Genomic DNA, 14,321 nt, shown 5'->3' on the forward strand with positions numbered 1-14,321 from the left:
GGGGCAAAAAACAAATAGCACTTTTGTGTATGTGTCTAATTTTCTACATGGGATTTTTTTCCTTCTGTATTATGTGGTTTCTTTTTTTGTGCAGGAAATAAACATGATGATGGTACACAAAGCGATTCAGAAAATGCTGGGGCTCACAGGCGCTGTAGCAAACGTGCAGCTCTTGAGGAACACTTAAGGCGCCACCATTCCGAACAGAAAAAGCTACAGAAGGCCCAGTCTGCTGAAAAGCATCAAGACCAAGCCGTTGTAAGTCAAACTGCTTTTATGATTGCATTCTTTGATGAAGACAATCCCAGAAAAAGAAGGTCATACTCTTTTACTCAGAGTGCGGGAATCTTGTGTCAGGAAACTACTTACTCAACACCACATACAAAACTTGAAAAAACAAAATCTCCAACAGCAGATGCCAAAGTGGTTTCTTTGTCTTTACAGACAAGCTCTACGCATCACAGAGGGGGGCATGGTGTTCCACATGGGAAATTGTTAAAACAGAAATCAGAGGAGCCATCGGTGTCAATTCCCTTCCTACAAACTGCATTGTTAAGAAGTTCAGGGAGTCTTGGGCACAGACCAAGCCAGGAGATGGATAAAATGTTAAAAAATCAACCTACTTCTGCCACTTCTGAAAAGGATAATGATGATGACCAAAGTGACAAGGGTACTTATACCATTGAGTTAGAGAATCCCAACAGTGAGGAAGTGGAAGCAAGAAAAATGATTGACAAGGTAAATAATTGAAATTTGGGGATGGTGGACGTTTTCTTTTGGTATATTTGACTGTTGGAAATTATTGGAGGGTCAAGCTTGGTATGTTCTCATGCAATCAGTAGTATTGGAACTTTAGGATTTTGTGAGGGAACTGCAAGACTAAGGATAAAACCAAAGTGCCTTCCGATTTTATTCTGCTTATATTCTGAACTTTTGCCTGAGTTTCTTATGTAAAGTCCTGTACATTTAAGTTCTGTGGACCTTTTAAAGTTGTGTAAATTTAAGATAGAATTTTAAAACTGTGTGCTTTGTGTAACCATCCTCACTCTGCATTTATATAAAAACTACAAGACAAAGCCAGGCTGCTATACCTCTGTTGATATAAACATAAATGTCAGCTGATAATATTAACCACAGGTTTCCTGCCTACTAATAATCATGTTAGAAACAGATGAAAGTGTGTATGTTTTAGTCAGTTTTGTTCTTTGTCCTTATTTTCTTTTCTTTCTGTTCACTGCTGCCTTTGGAGGTAGAAGTGTGTGAAAACAGAATCAGTTTTCTTATGATACTCTGAATTCAGCCACTGAAGTGTATGCCCAGCCATGATGGTTATTTACATTTTAGATTGGTTCCTTGATGTTACTAATTAATGCATATAATGATCGTTGTATGGTTTTAAAAGCAGTTTTTATCAGTTTTGCCCATAGTAATGTAAAATTGACTTTAGAATCAGCTGTTAGAAAACAGCAGCTTAAGTTTGGCTAAACAATAACTTCTTGTTTAAGTTCTTGTTACTCAGAGAGTGAGCATCAGTTTAGGAGCTTATTAGAAATACTGAAAAATCTTAGCCTTCATCTAAATACATTGAATCAGAATCCACTTTAAAAGCGAGATCTCCAGGGTGATTCACATAACCCTAAACATTTGAGGTGCTCTAGTTTAGATGATGAGTTTACGGGCCAGGGCATCAGGAAATTAAACAAGATAAACCTTAGGGACCTGGGAAAATTATTAGGACTTCTGTTTGCTTTTAATTTCATAGTTCTTATTTACATTTTGGGATATATTCTATAGTGGATGCAATCTATTATTACATTGGTATACGTATATAATTTGAGGAGCACATGCTCAAAATTCTTTACTGTTGGAGTGTGCACCTTCAAACTCTCAGAGACCCATTAGCCTAGGAAGTAGATGCTGCATGATGAACAGTGTTATAACAGTTGTTAATAAGAAAAACAAAGCAAGTAAGAAAAGATGAATAAAGTGAGTTTCCTGGTTACATTAAAAGAAGTACAAGGACACAGTGTTAGCACAGAAAATGACTCTTGGTGATTTTGAATTATTTTCATCATTGGGAATTGATAATGATACTTCTTTCAGATTGTCTTAAAGTTCCAAATTTTCCCTCTGGTTACTGAGAACAAGAATATTGCTATCTAAAATACTATAAAATGCAAAGTAAAAGAATTGGTTTTGAAAAGGAAAATAGAAGTTTTAAAATTTTAGATTAATATTAAATTTATCCTATTATGCCTTTGTTTGGTTTATGGATATTATATTCATAGTGATTGGTGTTTTTTCCATTAGGTTATTTTACAGTGAGGGATTCTTTTGGGATTGAAGAACATGAACACTTGCAGGCAGATCTGGAATTGAGTATAAACTCTAAATGAATTGGATAGGTGCCTTTGTCCTAGAGTAAACTAACCTCTTTAAAACTCTGTTTCTATTTTCTCTAAAATGGGAGAAAGTTCACCAGGTCTTATAAAAAGAATTCAGATGAAATATGTAAAATGGTTATCACAATGCCTGTTTTGTAATAAGACGTCTAAAAATGTTAGCTATGTTATGACCCTTACTAGAGGTCTCCACGTGTGGATCTCTACACAAGGTACTGATAAATCCTAGGAAGTTCTTTTAGCCTGAAAGAGTCAAATCTAAAACCCAAGGAGAAGTGACAGTGCCAGGGAGCATCCAAAACAGCAGAAAACCAAGAAAGAAGTCACTGTTACACATGAGACTCATAGGAAACTGCTGGATAGAGAGGAGGGTGACCACAAACCCTGGTGCATACCTGCAGTCTATAATTATCACAAGCATCCTTTTTCAGTGGCAAATTATACAGTGCCACTATGGATAGAAAAAATGAAGATTTTAAAGCAGGATTCATTTAAGGGAGTAATGGTAGTGTGTGAATGAGTGGATAATTCAGAATCATTCCTAGTTTGTATAAACCACAAAACGAAGCTGCCTATAACTATAGGAAGAATTCACTGCATTATCTTGTGGATACAAAGAAAAAGAGCTAAGAGTCACTAGTTGTGGTTACAGCCAGAAGCCAAATTCAGGCTAAAATCAGGCACTGGGAAACAAAAGCAGAGAAGCAGGAGTCAAATGTCTGAAGAAGATGAAGTAACTGTGGCATAGAGAAAACAAAGACCAAGAGTAGCCATAATCAAGGCATAAGAAGCACTCTGGGAGGGCAGAAGTAATACAAGTATCATATCCAATTGTTTGGATGATTTAGGGTATATGGACAGAAGTTGGGGCCTTCAGCTGCTATACATCTAAATTTAATTGTTGTTCGGCCCTGAAAATGCCTGTGTGGTCTCTTCCTTTTTCAAACCATCATTTGAAAACTGATTTATTTCATTGACTTATTCATTTAACAGCTTTTATTCAACATCAACTGTATGCCAACCTTTTGTGGTAGAAGAGAGAGATTCAAATTGAAAAGACAGAATTGTTCCTCTCAAAACATGAGTCTGTTAGAGGAATGGAAATACACAAGTAAAAACATATGAACTCAAAATATGATGAGTGCTTTGTTAGACATAAGCTATTGGAGGAAGGGTGCCAGTAGTTCCCTAAAGATATTTCTACAGATAGTTTCCTATTTGTTTAGTCACCTCCCCACTCCCCTGGAAGGTATGCACGCATGGACACACACCAATGTAAACTCCATGACTATGGGAATCTAGTGCCTGGCATTGTATATGTCAATAAATATTGAATTTATTTGCCAACTGAACTCATATTTAAGCAGGTAGAATCAATCCCATAACGAGGGTGGTAAAGTCAGGTTTTCCAAAAATATGGAGCAACCTGTCCCAGATACAGAGCATGGGAATATGAAGGACTTGTTCACAGGACCACAGTTATTTAGAGAGATGAGATCAGACTAGATATTAAAGGCCTTTGTGTATCAGATAAAGGACCGTAGAGTTTTCAAACTCGGCGGGAAATCCCTGAAAACTTTTAAATAGCGCAGTGACAGCTAATCACTGTCAGAAGCGTAAAGAATGGATTGAAAATTGGAAAGGCCAGAAGCAGTAGAAGTAGAGAAGGCCATTAAAAAGCTGCTGATGTGTCCAGTAGTCAGCTGGATAGAAAGGTATAGAAACATCTGGATCTTAGGTAAGAGATCTGGGCTAACATCATAATTTGGGAAATATTAGAGAGTAGCTAGATGCAAAATAATAGAGGAGATTACTTAGGAAGAACGTATAGAGGGAGAGGAGACCAAAAAATGAAGTTCTTAGCAACACGAACATTGGTGGACAAAGAGTGAGCAAAGGGGGCTGAAAAGAATCACACAGAGGAGACAGAAAACTAAGAGAAAATAGCATGTTGGAATCAAAAACAGAATCAAAAGGAAGTGAGTAAGCCACAGTGTCACATGATACAGCCCTGAATGCCTTTTCAGTTTTTCCCCAAAATACATTGTACTCCTGGGCCTAAAGAAGATAATTAGAACAGGTATTTTGCATCTTAGGAAAAGTTACATGTGCTTAAAATAGGATCTCTTTAAAAAAAATTATCAAGCTGAAGTACCATCTCTTTGTTTTTTGGTGCTGGTTGTAGTTAAAAGGTACTGAAATGCCCCTTCCCCAGACCCCGAGTTATGGGATTACAGTATTTTGGTTCGTATTTTTGTGCTATGTGTTTGTCAATAGGTACTCTTATTTTACGTATTGTCCCTAAATTAACTTATAATATTAATACAGATGCTTGTTATTTATGAAGACCTCTTGAGTTTTATGTCTAAGCTTACATGGAGATGTGCTCTAATAAGAAAGTGCTGTTGACTGCCTGGAGTAAAGGTAACTGTCTTAGTAGTCATCATAGCCTCCCCAGCCCCCTCCCTCCTTCGGCTTCCCTGTGGTGCTAGAGAACCCATCATAGTGCCAGCTTCCTCTTCCCACTCCATCAAAACAGACACTGCTGTGAGGGAAGAGGAAGACATTCATTAGGGCTATTTCCTGTCCTTCCAAGCTAAGGGAGAAAAACTTATACTGAGAATAGAAAGCTAAATACTAAATTAATGAAAAAAAAAAGGTAGAGGGCTTGAGGGCTCTGTCTTTTGAAAAAAGTGCTTTCCATGAATTTCATACCATAGACCAATTCTGCCCTGAGTGTTGATGCCTGTTCATGTGTCCATGGCAACATATATGTCTCCCAAAATGCCTCCTATTAGCATATTCTCTTCTCTCATGGGCCTTGGGTCTACCAGTGCTGTTCTTCAGGCAGCAGGTGGTAGGGAGGAATCCAGAACCAGGAAAACTATAACAACACTGGAAATACAAAATGAAGAAAGTCAGTGCTGATGACCTGGATCATCTGTCAGCAGTTTGGAATTGGGGATATTCCAAATCTTGAAGCTCACAGCAAGATTTTAGATTAGATCCAAGTTGGAGCCAGGGGACCCCTGATAAACTAGAGTCAAACTCTAGGTGACAGTGCCAGATCGAACACAAAAGGCAGCCTGTCCCAGGTCCACTCAACCACAGAGTCAGATATGTGTGAGAACTGAAGAGCCTGGAGCAGGGGGAGAGGACCTTGTTCATGGGAAGCATTTTGATTTGGACTTAATATTTCCTTCAACTTCTTGCCAGTCCAGAAACCATTTGAGTTAATGGGCCAAAGCAAATAGCAGCTCTTAGCTGGCGAATTCAGAGGCCTTCATGTTTCTTCCTCTTCCACTAATCTTTCTTGCCCTCTCTTCACTAAACAATTTTTTTTAAAAATCTTTAACAAGAGCATTCACTCTGGGTCCCTCTGATGACTGCTCCTCTCCACTTCTCAGCTCCTCTTCTTAGAACTTCTCAGGTACGGGAAACCCTCTTCTGCTGTGCTCCTTCCCAAAGCTTCACATCCGCACCTTCCTTCCTGTCTTTAGTCAGAAGCTTAACATTTATGAGCCCCCCACTTCCGTCCTGTGTTATATGAAATCTTACTTATTTTTCCTCTTATCGGACTTGGCAGTTACCATGCCTTCAGCCCATAAGCTCGTCCTTGCGTTTTTGCATGCATTGCTCCTTCTTCTCCTAGTCCACCTTCAAAGGCTTTCTGTCCTCTCCCTGTCTCAGGTAGCCCTGCTGTTCATCTCTTCTCTTTCCATCACATTACTATGTCTTATTTTCCTTGTAGAACTCCCCTCTAGCTAGTTTCTTTTCTGCCAGTTCTTTCCAGAATCACCTTACGTATCTTTATCACTTCTGTATTTCTTGTGCTTAGAACAGTGGCTGGCATATGGTAGACATTCAGTCTCTTTTTAAAGAATGAATAAGAAGACTTTGTGATATGCTTTTTCATTTTTATCAGTATGTGTGTATGTGTATAACATGTTATACACACATACTGATAGCTATATATCAGCTAATTTATTAGCTAATTTATTAATTAGATTATAGATTAATTTATAATTTATAGATTGGTCAGATTTATAATTTATAAATTATTTTTAATTAATTTATAGATTGGTCAGATTCCACCATGCCTCCACAAACAGATTTTCCTATATTTTTTATTTGCTGAAACTAGTTTGTATCTTGATTAATTTATATTGATTATAGATTAATTTAATTATAGATTATTAATTTAATAATTTATAGATTGGTCAGATTCCACCATGCCTCCACAGATTTTCCTATATTTTTTATTTGCTGAAACTAGTTTGTATCTTGATCCTAACATAACTTGTTAAAATGTCTAGTTTAGAGCCTTGTATGTGTTAAAAGCTTCACTTTGTAAGTAAAGTATGAAAGCTGCATAAGAGTATAGGTTGTATCAGAAGAGATACATGTATAAGTTTCAGGGGAATTACCTTGACTAGTAGAAGAATGGAGATGCCTTTGAGTTTCTAGCAATACCCAGCTAACAGCTTAGTGCTTAAAAATCTGCTTGGCAAGGAAAAGGTATAATGGTCATTGATGAGCAGCCAGATTTTAGGCATGAAAGGAAGGAATGCATGTCAAGGAAATGAGCCATAAAAAGAGAAATCGGATACTTTAACTGTAGAAACATGAGATTAGACCTGAACATAATTCGAAAATACAAAAGGAGAAGCTAATAGAAAAAGAATGCTAAGCAATGCTGAAAAGGGAAGAGGCATGGATATAATACTCCTAAGGAGTGGGAAGAATCAGGGACCACAGGGTAGATCCAGAGAGAGGGCAAAGATCTGAGCATGGTTTTTCACAGGCAGAAGTAAAAAGGAAGATCAAACTAAATGGTGCCTTTAAAAAAAAAATGAGGTAAAATTCACAAGACCTTCACCATTTTAGCCATTTAAAGTGTATAATTCATTGACTTCCAGTTACATTCACAAGTTGTGAAACCATCAGCACTGTCTAATCCCAGGGCATTTTCTTCACCCCAAAAAGAGATACCCTTTCCTCCAGCCTCTGGCAACCACTAATCTACTTTCCCATGTCTATGGATTTGCTGCTTCTGGGCTTTTCACATAAATCATATAGTATGTGGCCTTTTGTGACTGGCTGCTTTCGCACAGCATGTTTTCAAGGTTCATCCATGATACAGAAAGAGTCAGTACTTCATTCCTTTTTATGACCACTGTGTGGATAAACCACTTCTTTCTTACCTATTTGTGTTTTTTTTTTTTTTTTCTTACCTATTTGTTGATGGACATTTGGGCTCCTTCTGTCTTTTGACTCTTGTGAATAATGTTCCTATGAATATGCATGTACCTACCATGATAAATTATTAAATGTCTCCCTTAACCCCATTCTTTATTCTAATAATTTTATCTGAATTTTACATTTAAATGTTGATTATAAATATGTTATAAAAATCCCATTGTTAAACACTTAGGACCACTTATTCTATTGACTTTTAAGGGATTTTTCTTTTTAAAAATGAAGTTAGATTTTTATGGAAAGTTGCATGTTTAAAGAAATTCTCCTCTATTAAATCATCCTGGTTTTTTTCCCTGATGTTAGAAGCTAGGATTCTTCATAGTTCTTAAAGTATGTGTCCCAGGATCGCGCCCTGGGCCAAAGGCAGGCGCCAAACCGCTGCGCCACCCAGGGATCCCGTGTCAAATGATTTTCATAGGCCATGGGAACCTTTGCTATTGATTTGAATTGGTAAAGACCCTGCTCTCTACCCAGGAGAGGTCCTTGCTCATTGAGGAGAGAGTTCTTCTGGTCATCTGAAGTTGAAACTTGAGTGCATATTTACATGGACAGTTTGATATGATTGATACAGTAAATGCAGTACTGTTCTTCAGTTACTAATTCAAAATAAGCCCACAAAAGCTTGATGTTCAACTCACCATTATGTTTCTCATTTCTATGGAAAAATGAAATCTGAATTCAGTTGATTTGGAAATTTTTTTAACTAATAAATTAAGGACTATGGCTGTTGAATTACCATTTTGCTCTACATATATACCTATACTAAATTCATATGCTTAAGTAAGTCTTCTTCCCCTTTCTCCACGCCTTCTTACACTGTCCCTACTTTGTCACAATAAGCAAAACTCCTTATCTGATGTCACCAAATAGAACTTGACCTTTCTTTACAAGAATTTAGTAGGTGGGGTATTTACCCCCGTGAAAATTGACCCTGTATTCTTTGGTTTGGTATACCCTCCCTCCCCAACTCTCCAGTTTTAAAATTAGAAACTGTGGATGTTACTCAGTCTGAGCTTTTAAATAATAGTGACAAGGATGATGATACAGTGGTGAAAAAACCAAGGTCAAACTTTTCACATGTACTGCACATACTAGACCTTTATATCTGGAGAATGTTTCATTTTTATAAATTTAAAGCTGAAATCTAAAAATAGAGTCTGGTTCTTAAAAAATGTTTTAATAAGCATCCTTGTATTACACTTCAGCTCTCTGAGAGCAAGGATTAAGTTGTATATATTTTTGAGGCCTCTTTGTTGGCTCACTCAGTAGCCTGAAAAAATAGTAAGTACCATACTTAAGGAACAGGTGGTTAAAATTGTTTAGAGTAGCCACTGAGATACGGATGTGAAATCCCAAAGTAAGAGGCCAGATATCATATGTACACATCCAAAGGAAAAAGAAGACATTGCTGTTCCCTAATTATTGGAGTAGGATGGTGAGGGAAGTGCTGTTTTCCTACACTAAATCTTGAGGCCACAGGAGGGGTCACAGGTCACCCAAAATAGAGATGCATCTCCTTTGATCAAGGGACCTAGAGGCACAAGCATCTCCACCCCTAAGATGAATGAATTATCTTTAAGCATCTGCTAGGCACAGAGAGCTCAGGCAGTGCAGGTTCAAAAAGAGATTTTCTGTTCCCAACCACTCCTTTTTTTTTTTTTTTGCTCCCTCCTGGAAGAATTAGAAACTGACTGACAAACTTAGGTCTTTTAGAGAGGAAGCATGAACATTTGGGTATCTGATCTCTCTCCCTTCCTCAGTCTAGACTTTATAGCCTAAAAAAGTCCCTAGCTAAATGAGATAACCCAATCTTGTAATATATCAGGTTGGGGGTGTGATTGAGCCCAGGGAAGGGAAGAGAAGTATGGGCCCTGGTTAACATAACACTGCATCTGAAATACCTTTGAGCCATCTGTGAGGGGAGATGCCAGTGAGCAGCTGTCTGTGGTTAAGGGAAGCCTTGGATGTGGATGAAATCACCTAGGGACAAAGCCTACAATGAAAAGATGAGAAAATCTAGCAAACTTGGTCTCAAGTTTTGTCCAGCTATTGGATCATATGTCAGATTACATGTGCTTTATAAAATGTGAAAACTCTAATAGCTTTAAGGTACACAGACACTGTGTAAGATGTTTATTACATCCTCTTTGTTTTCACATGAAAGTTCTTGCAAGTGGATGTTTTTGTAGTGAGACACAAAAAGGATGATAAGGACTTCAAGCTGGGGTAGGCATTACTATCAGTTTTTCAAAACACTAAAAAAAAAAAAAAAACAACAGATAGGAACTTTGAAGACTTCTTTCCTCACATAGTGCCTTAGGTCCTATCGCGTGTTTGGAAAACAGATGATGATTTAACTATTCTGACAGGTGTATGCAGAGCTATCTCTGATGCTTTACCAGGAATCTGTAGAAAGTCATCCGAGTGTTCTTTCTGTACAGTTTCAGCCCTATTTCCCCAGAAGCATCACTTCTTTGCCTATATTTTGTTATCATTTCAAAATAGTGTCAGAGTTATTTAGAGAGATTTATTATTATTTTACTTGAAACTGGCAGTGCTTAAATGTTTGAGGCAAAGAAGTTTTGGAAGTCCGTTTTGAATATGACATAGAAGTAAATGTCACCAAATTTGAAAATCACCTGAGATTTGTAAATTAACTTGCCAGATACCATGTGCAAGTACTTATGTGTGAGTGGTTTTATCTTTTACTTACAAACTGGAGTTGATTTTTCCCCAATAATTATAAAAATAAGGAAATAAATTCTAGTAAATTTGGAGGTCAGTAACTTGAGTTACAAATAATTTTAAGTTTTTATTTTAAGACAGTCACAAGTAGCTCTAATTTGCCTTCTTTACAAGTGGGACTAGAGGCAGAATGCATGGAATGGTATATATACACAGCATTTTTTACTGTTATTGTTAAACTTACCAATTCTGATGGTTAACAAAATGAAACAGGTTTATTTTTCCCCTTCTGTGCATAGTTGGTATTATTAAAATCCATATTTGATTTAAAATTAGCAATCTACAATTTACTTTGAAAGCAAAGATATTCAAATATTGAATGGTTCACTAGATATTAAATCACAGTTCTTGAAAGCAATGGTTATATTTGAATTAATATTAAGTAAGAAGGCCATCTAGTGGTAAAATTTCCAAGTTTTAGTGAATTTGAAAATCTGATGTCTTCTTTACCAAATGTGGGCTTCAGAATTGTATCAGGTGTATTGTATGATTATTAAAAAGTCTTTCTAGAAAATAGTTTAACCTAAGTTATTTGTCCCTTTTTATAGCGAAGAAGGCCCTTCCGTTATGTTTGTTTGTTTATATTTTTTTAGAAACTTTTTTTTAAGATTTTATTTATTTACTCATGAGAGACACACACACACACACACAGAGAGAGAGAGAGAGAGAGAGACAGGCAGAGGGAGAAGAGAGGCTCCATGCAGGGAGCCCAATGTGGGACTCCATCCTGGGTCTCCAGGATCACGCCTTGGACTGAAGGCGGCGCCAAACCACTGAACCACCCGGGCTGCCCCCTTTCATTATATTCTAAAAATCCTTTCTACAAAACACTCATTCAAACATGTAATATTTTTCTTGAATGTAATCATTGGAGCCACCAATAAAATCTATAAATAATAAGCACTGGGAACAAAGAAACTTAAATAGTAAAGTGGAATGTTAAAGTTTATGTAGTTATAACCTTCCTCCAGCCTGTTAGATGCCAGGAAATGAGCAAGACTCATTTGATTGAGCACATGGTTTTTGGTCCTTGTATTTAAATACCCCACAGGTGTTGACCATAGTCAGCCTGCTTGTTGTAAATGCTCATCTGTGGGGGGAGACTCAGGATCTGCATTTCAGAGGCCTTTCAATTAATTTTTAGGCAAATAAAGTGTGAAGATCATGCTGTACTCTATACAGAGATCATACAATAAAATCTGTTTTTTTGGGACCTTAGAAAATTTCAAGTATAATTTTAATTCATGTATGTAAATGTTACACATTTATTAGAGAAGGAGCCAGTAAAATTAGCCGTATGTTTATAGTTCTACAACATGCTTCTCAAAAATAATAGAGCAAAGGGAGAAGCTGAAAACAAGCTGAAGTGGTATTCTTCCCTAACTGCATTATTATAATATTTAACATCTTTTCACAAATCAAAGAGTAATATTCTGGATATTTCTTATTTATTATCAAATAGTACTTGGCTAAATATTAAATAAGATAGCTTTATTTACAATATAGTAAGCTGCCAGGGCCCAATTTTTCTTTCCAGTGGTCACTGCATTTGGATGTAATTCTGTCCTGAAACACATTGCCCTCGCTATTGAATTACCCATCAAAATTAATTTAGAATATTTTTATTTGCCTCTGAAGTTACTGATAATATATTAATCTGGTGCTCAGACTTTTCATTTATAAAATAATTTCTCCTCCTAGGTATTTGGAGTAGATGACAATCAGGATTATAATAGGCCTATTATCAATGAAAAGCATAAAGATCTGATAAAAGATTGGGCTCTCAGTTCTGCTGCAATAGTAATGGAAGAAAGAAAGCCACTGAGTACACCTGGATTTCACAACTCAGAGGTATACATCCCTTCCTCATATGTAACTTTTACACATAAAATGTAAATTTGTAATTTATTATATTGATATATCCTCTTGAGAGTTCTTCTAAAAACTAAATTCTTACAAATTTATTTCTAATAAAAACCTAAAGCAATTTTGTAGTAATTATTTCAGGTTTTGTTATGTTCAGTGAGGGGAAAATGTGAATTTCAGAAAGCAGTTGATGAGCTATATGCTCACTCTCTGATTGGCATTATGAGATGAAACAAAAAATATACACTGCTTATACTATTTAGCATGAACAGGTCTGTCTGTCATGCCAGGAAGCATTTGCCAGGTAGAGCCAGACAGATAAAATTTACATACCTAAGTAAGTGCAGGTACAGAGCAGCCCTGGATGTGATTTGGATAACCTAAAGTTAATCAAGGATGGCTTGGCTCAAAAGTTAGGTGGTCTGCTTGGTACCGTAGAGCCTGGAAGACCTGAATGCGAATCCCGGAGCGGCTGCATCTGTGTTGGGCACTTCCCCTTTAGCTGTAGTGTTCTCCTCTTTACAAAGCGAATTGTTGACAAAGCCTATTTACAGGGAGTTCAGTGATGTATATGAAGCACTCAGCATAGTAATTGCCCAAGATTTATGCCCTTAACAAATGGTTATTCCCTTATTGGAACTAATATTAGAATGTCATCTCACATTTCTTGTGCCCTTCTACGAATAAGGAAACTGAAATATGTAGAAATTAAGTTGATGAAGGTCATAAAACCGAGTACCTTAGGGAGCCAGAATTTGAACTGTAGTAAGCAGCCATGTTTTCTTGATTCCTTCTCTTACTATGCCATGCTCCCTCTCAAGAAATGAGCTAATTTAAAATACACAAATGGTAAATAGATATACAAATGGTAAATAAAATCTTAAAATATAAATAAAACAATTTCAAATAAAATGTTATATTTGTATGAAATGTAAAATATTTCAATAGACAGGTAAATCCACCTTTTTAAAAATTTGTTGAAATTATTGTTACAGTATTCTAATTGGTCCAGTAATGATTCTGACAAACATGAACTTTAAAAGACTCCCTCTTCCCTTCTTTATCCCCTCTACCCCTGCCAAGTGGACTCTATATGTAGCCCCAATATGCACCTGCCTTTGAAGGAATCACCTAAACAGGCCATGAGAACCTCTTTACAGAATAGTTCTACTACCAGTGAAGGTGTGAGTAGCTCTGGGACTTCCTTCATGCTGAGAACTTTGGGCAGTTATTAGCACAGAATCTTGAAAGGGAATTAAAGGATTCAGCAGGCTTTGGAATCCTTAATCTTCATTGTATGTATGTCACTATGTATACTTACTATTTTAATCTATTCTTAAAACCATATATATAGTCTGTATGGAATATGTACCTCATCAGTTTTTAGCATATCATCCTTAATACAGTAAATATGATACTTAAGATATTGTTTTGAATAATTCATAATACAATTTTGGTTAATAGCCTTCCATTCCGTAGTTGTCATTACAGTCTCAAAATTAAGCTTTGACTTAGATTTTTTGTGAAGGAATATATTTTTTTCTGTATTCCCTAGATCTTCCATATTAAATGCCTAGATTGTCCTGATGTTAAAAATTATCAGTATATGTCCATAAATCTGTGGAACCATATCATGAATCAAATTGTTTCACACTTGACTATAAAGATTCAAAGAGCACTCGCCTTAAGGCCAGATCTATACGTGCACAAGTCTAGATTCAGACTAGTTATCGAAAAATTCTTTTTTTTTTTTAAGATTTATTTATTTATGATAGACACAGAGAGAGAGGCAGAGACACAGGAGGAGGGAGAAGTGGGTGCCACGCCGAGAGCCCAACGTGGGACTCGATCCCGGGACTCCAGGATCGCGCCCTGGGCCAAAGGCAGGCACTAAACCACTGAGCCACCCAGGGATCCCCAGTTATCGAAAAATTCTTAAGGGTTAAGTGATTTCTAGCTGCTTCTGGAAACAGCAAAATGTTCTAAAAAGAGGTCTGAAGCTTTGGGTTTGTTTTTGAAATCCCGAAAGACATGATCTGGAAGGTTTAA

At 36.7% G+C, this 14,321-nt stretch overlaps 1 protein-coding gene across 14 annotated transcripts in view; it reads left to right on the forward strand.

The window, feature by feature from the left end:
• The window catches only part of CEP170 (centrosomal protein 170), a 129,727-nt gene that overhangs the window by 83,158 nt on the left and 32,248 nt on the right, over positions 1 to 14,321 (forward strand). For 11 of the 14 annotated variants that reach the window (XM_041751085.1, XM_041751117.1, XM_041751104.1 and 8 more), the window contains 3 exons: positions 95 to 258; positions 445 to 738; positions 12,108 to 12,257. In XM_041751085.1, coding sequence (XP_041607019.1) covers positions 95 to 258; positions 445 to 738; positions 12,108 to 12,257 — 608 coding nt within the window. The remainder of the gene's footprint in view (positions 1 to 94; positions 259 to 444; positions 739 to 12,107; positions 12,258 to 14,321) is intronic. The other 3 variants (XM_041751126.1, XM_041751129.1, XM_041751135.1) reach the window with 1 other exon arrangement.

The sequence above is a fragment of the Vulpes lagopus genome, chromosome 1 (genome assembly GCF_018345385.1).
Source record: "Vulpes lagopus strain Blue_001 chromosome 1, ASM1834538v1, whole genome shotgun sequence".
Classification (NCBI taxonomy): Eukaryota; Metazoa; Chordata; class Mammalia; order Carnivora; family Canidae; genus Vulpes; species Vulpes lagopus.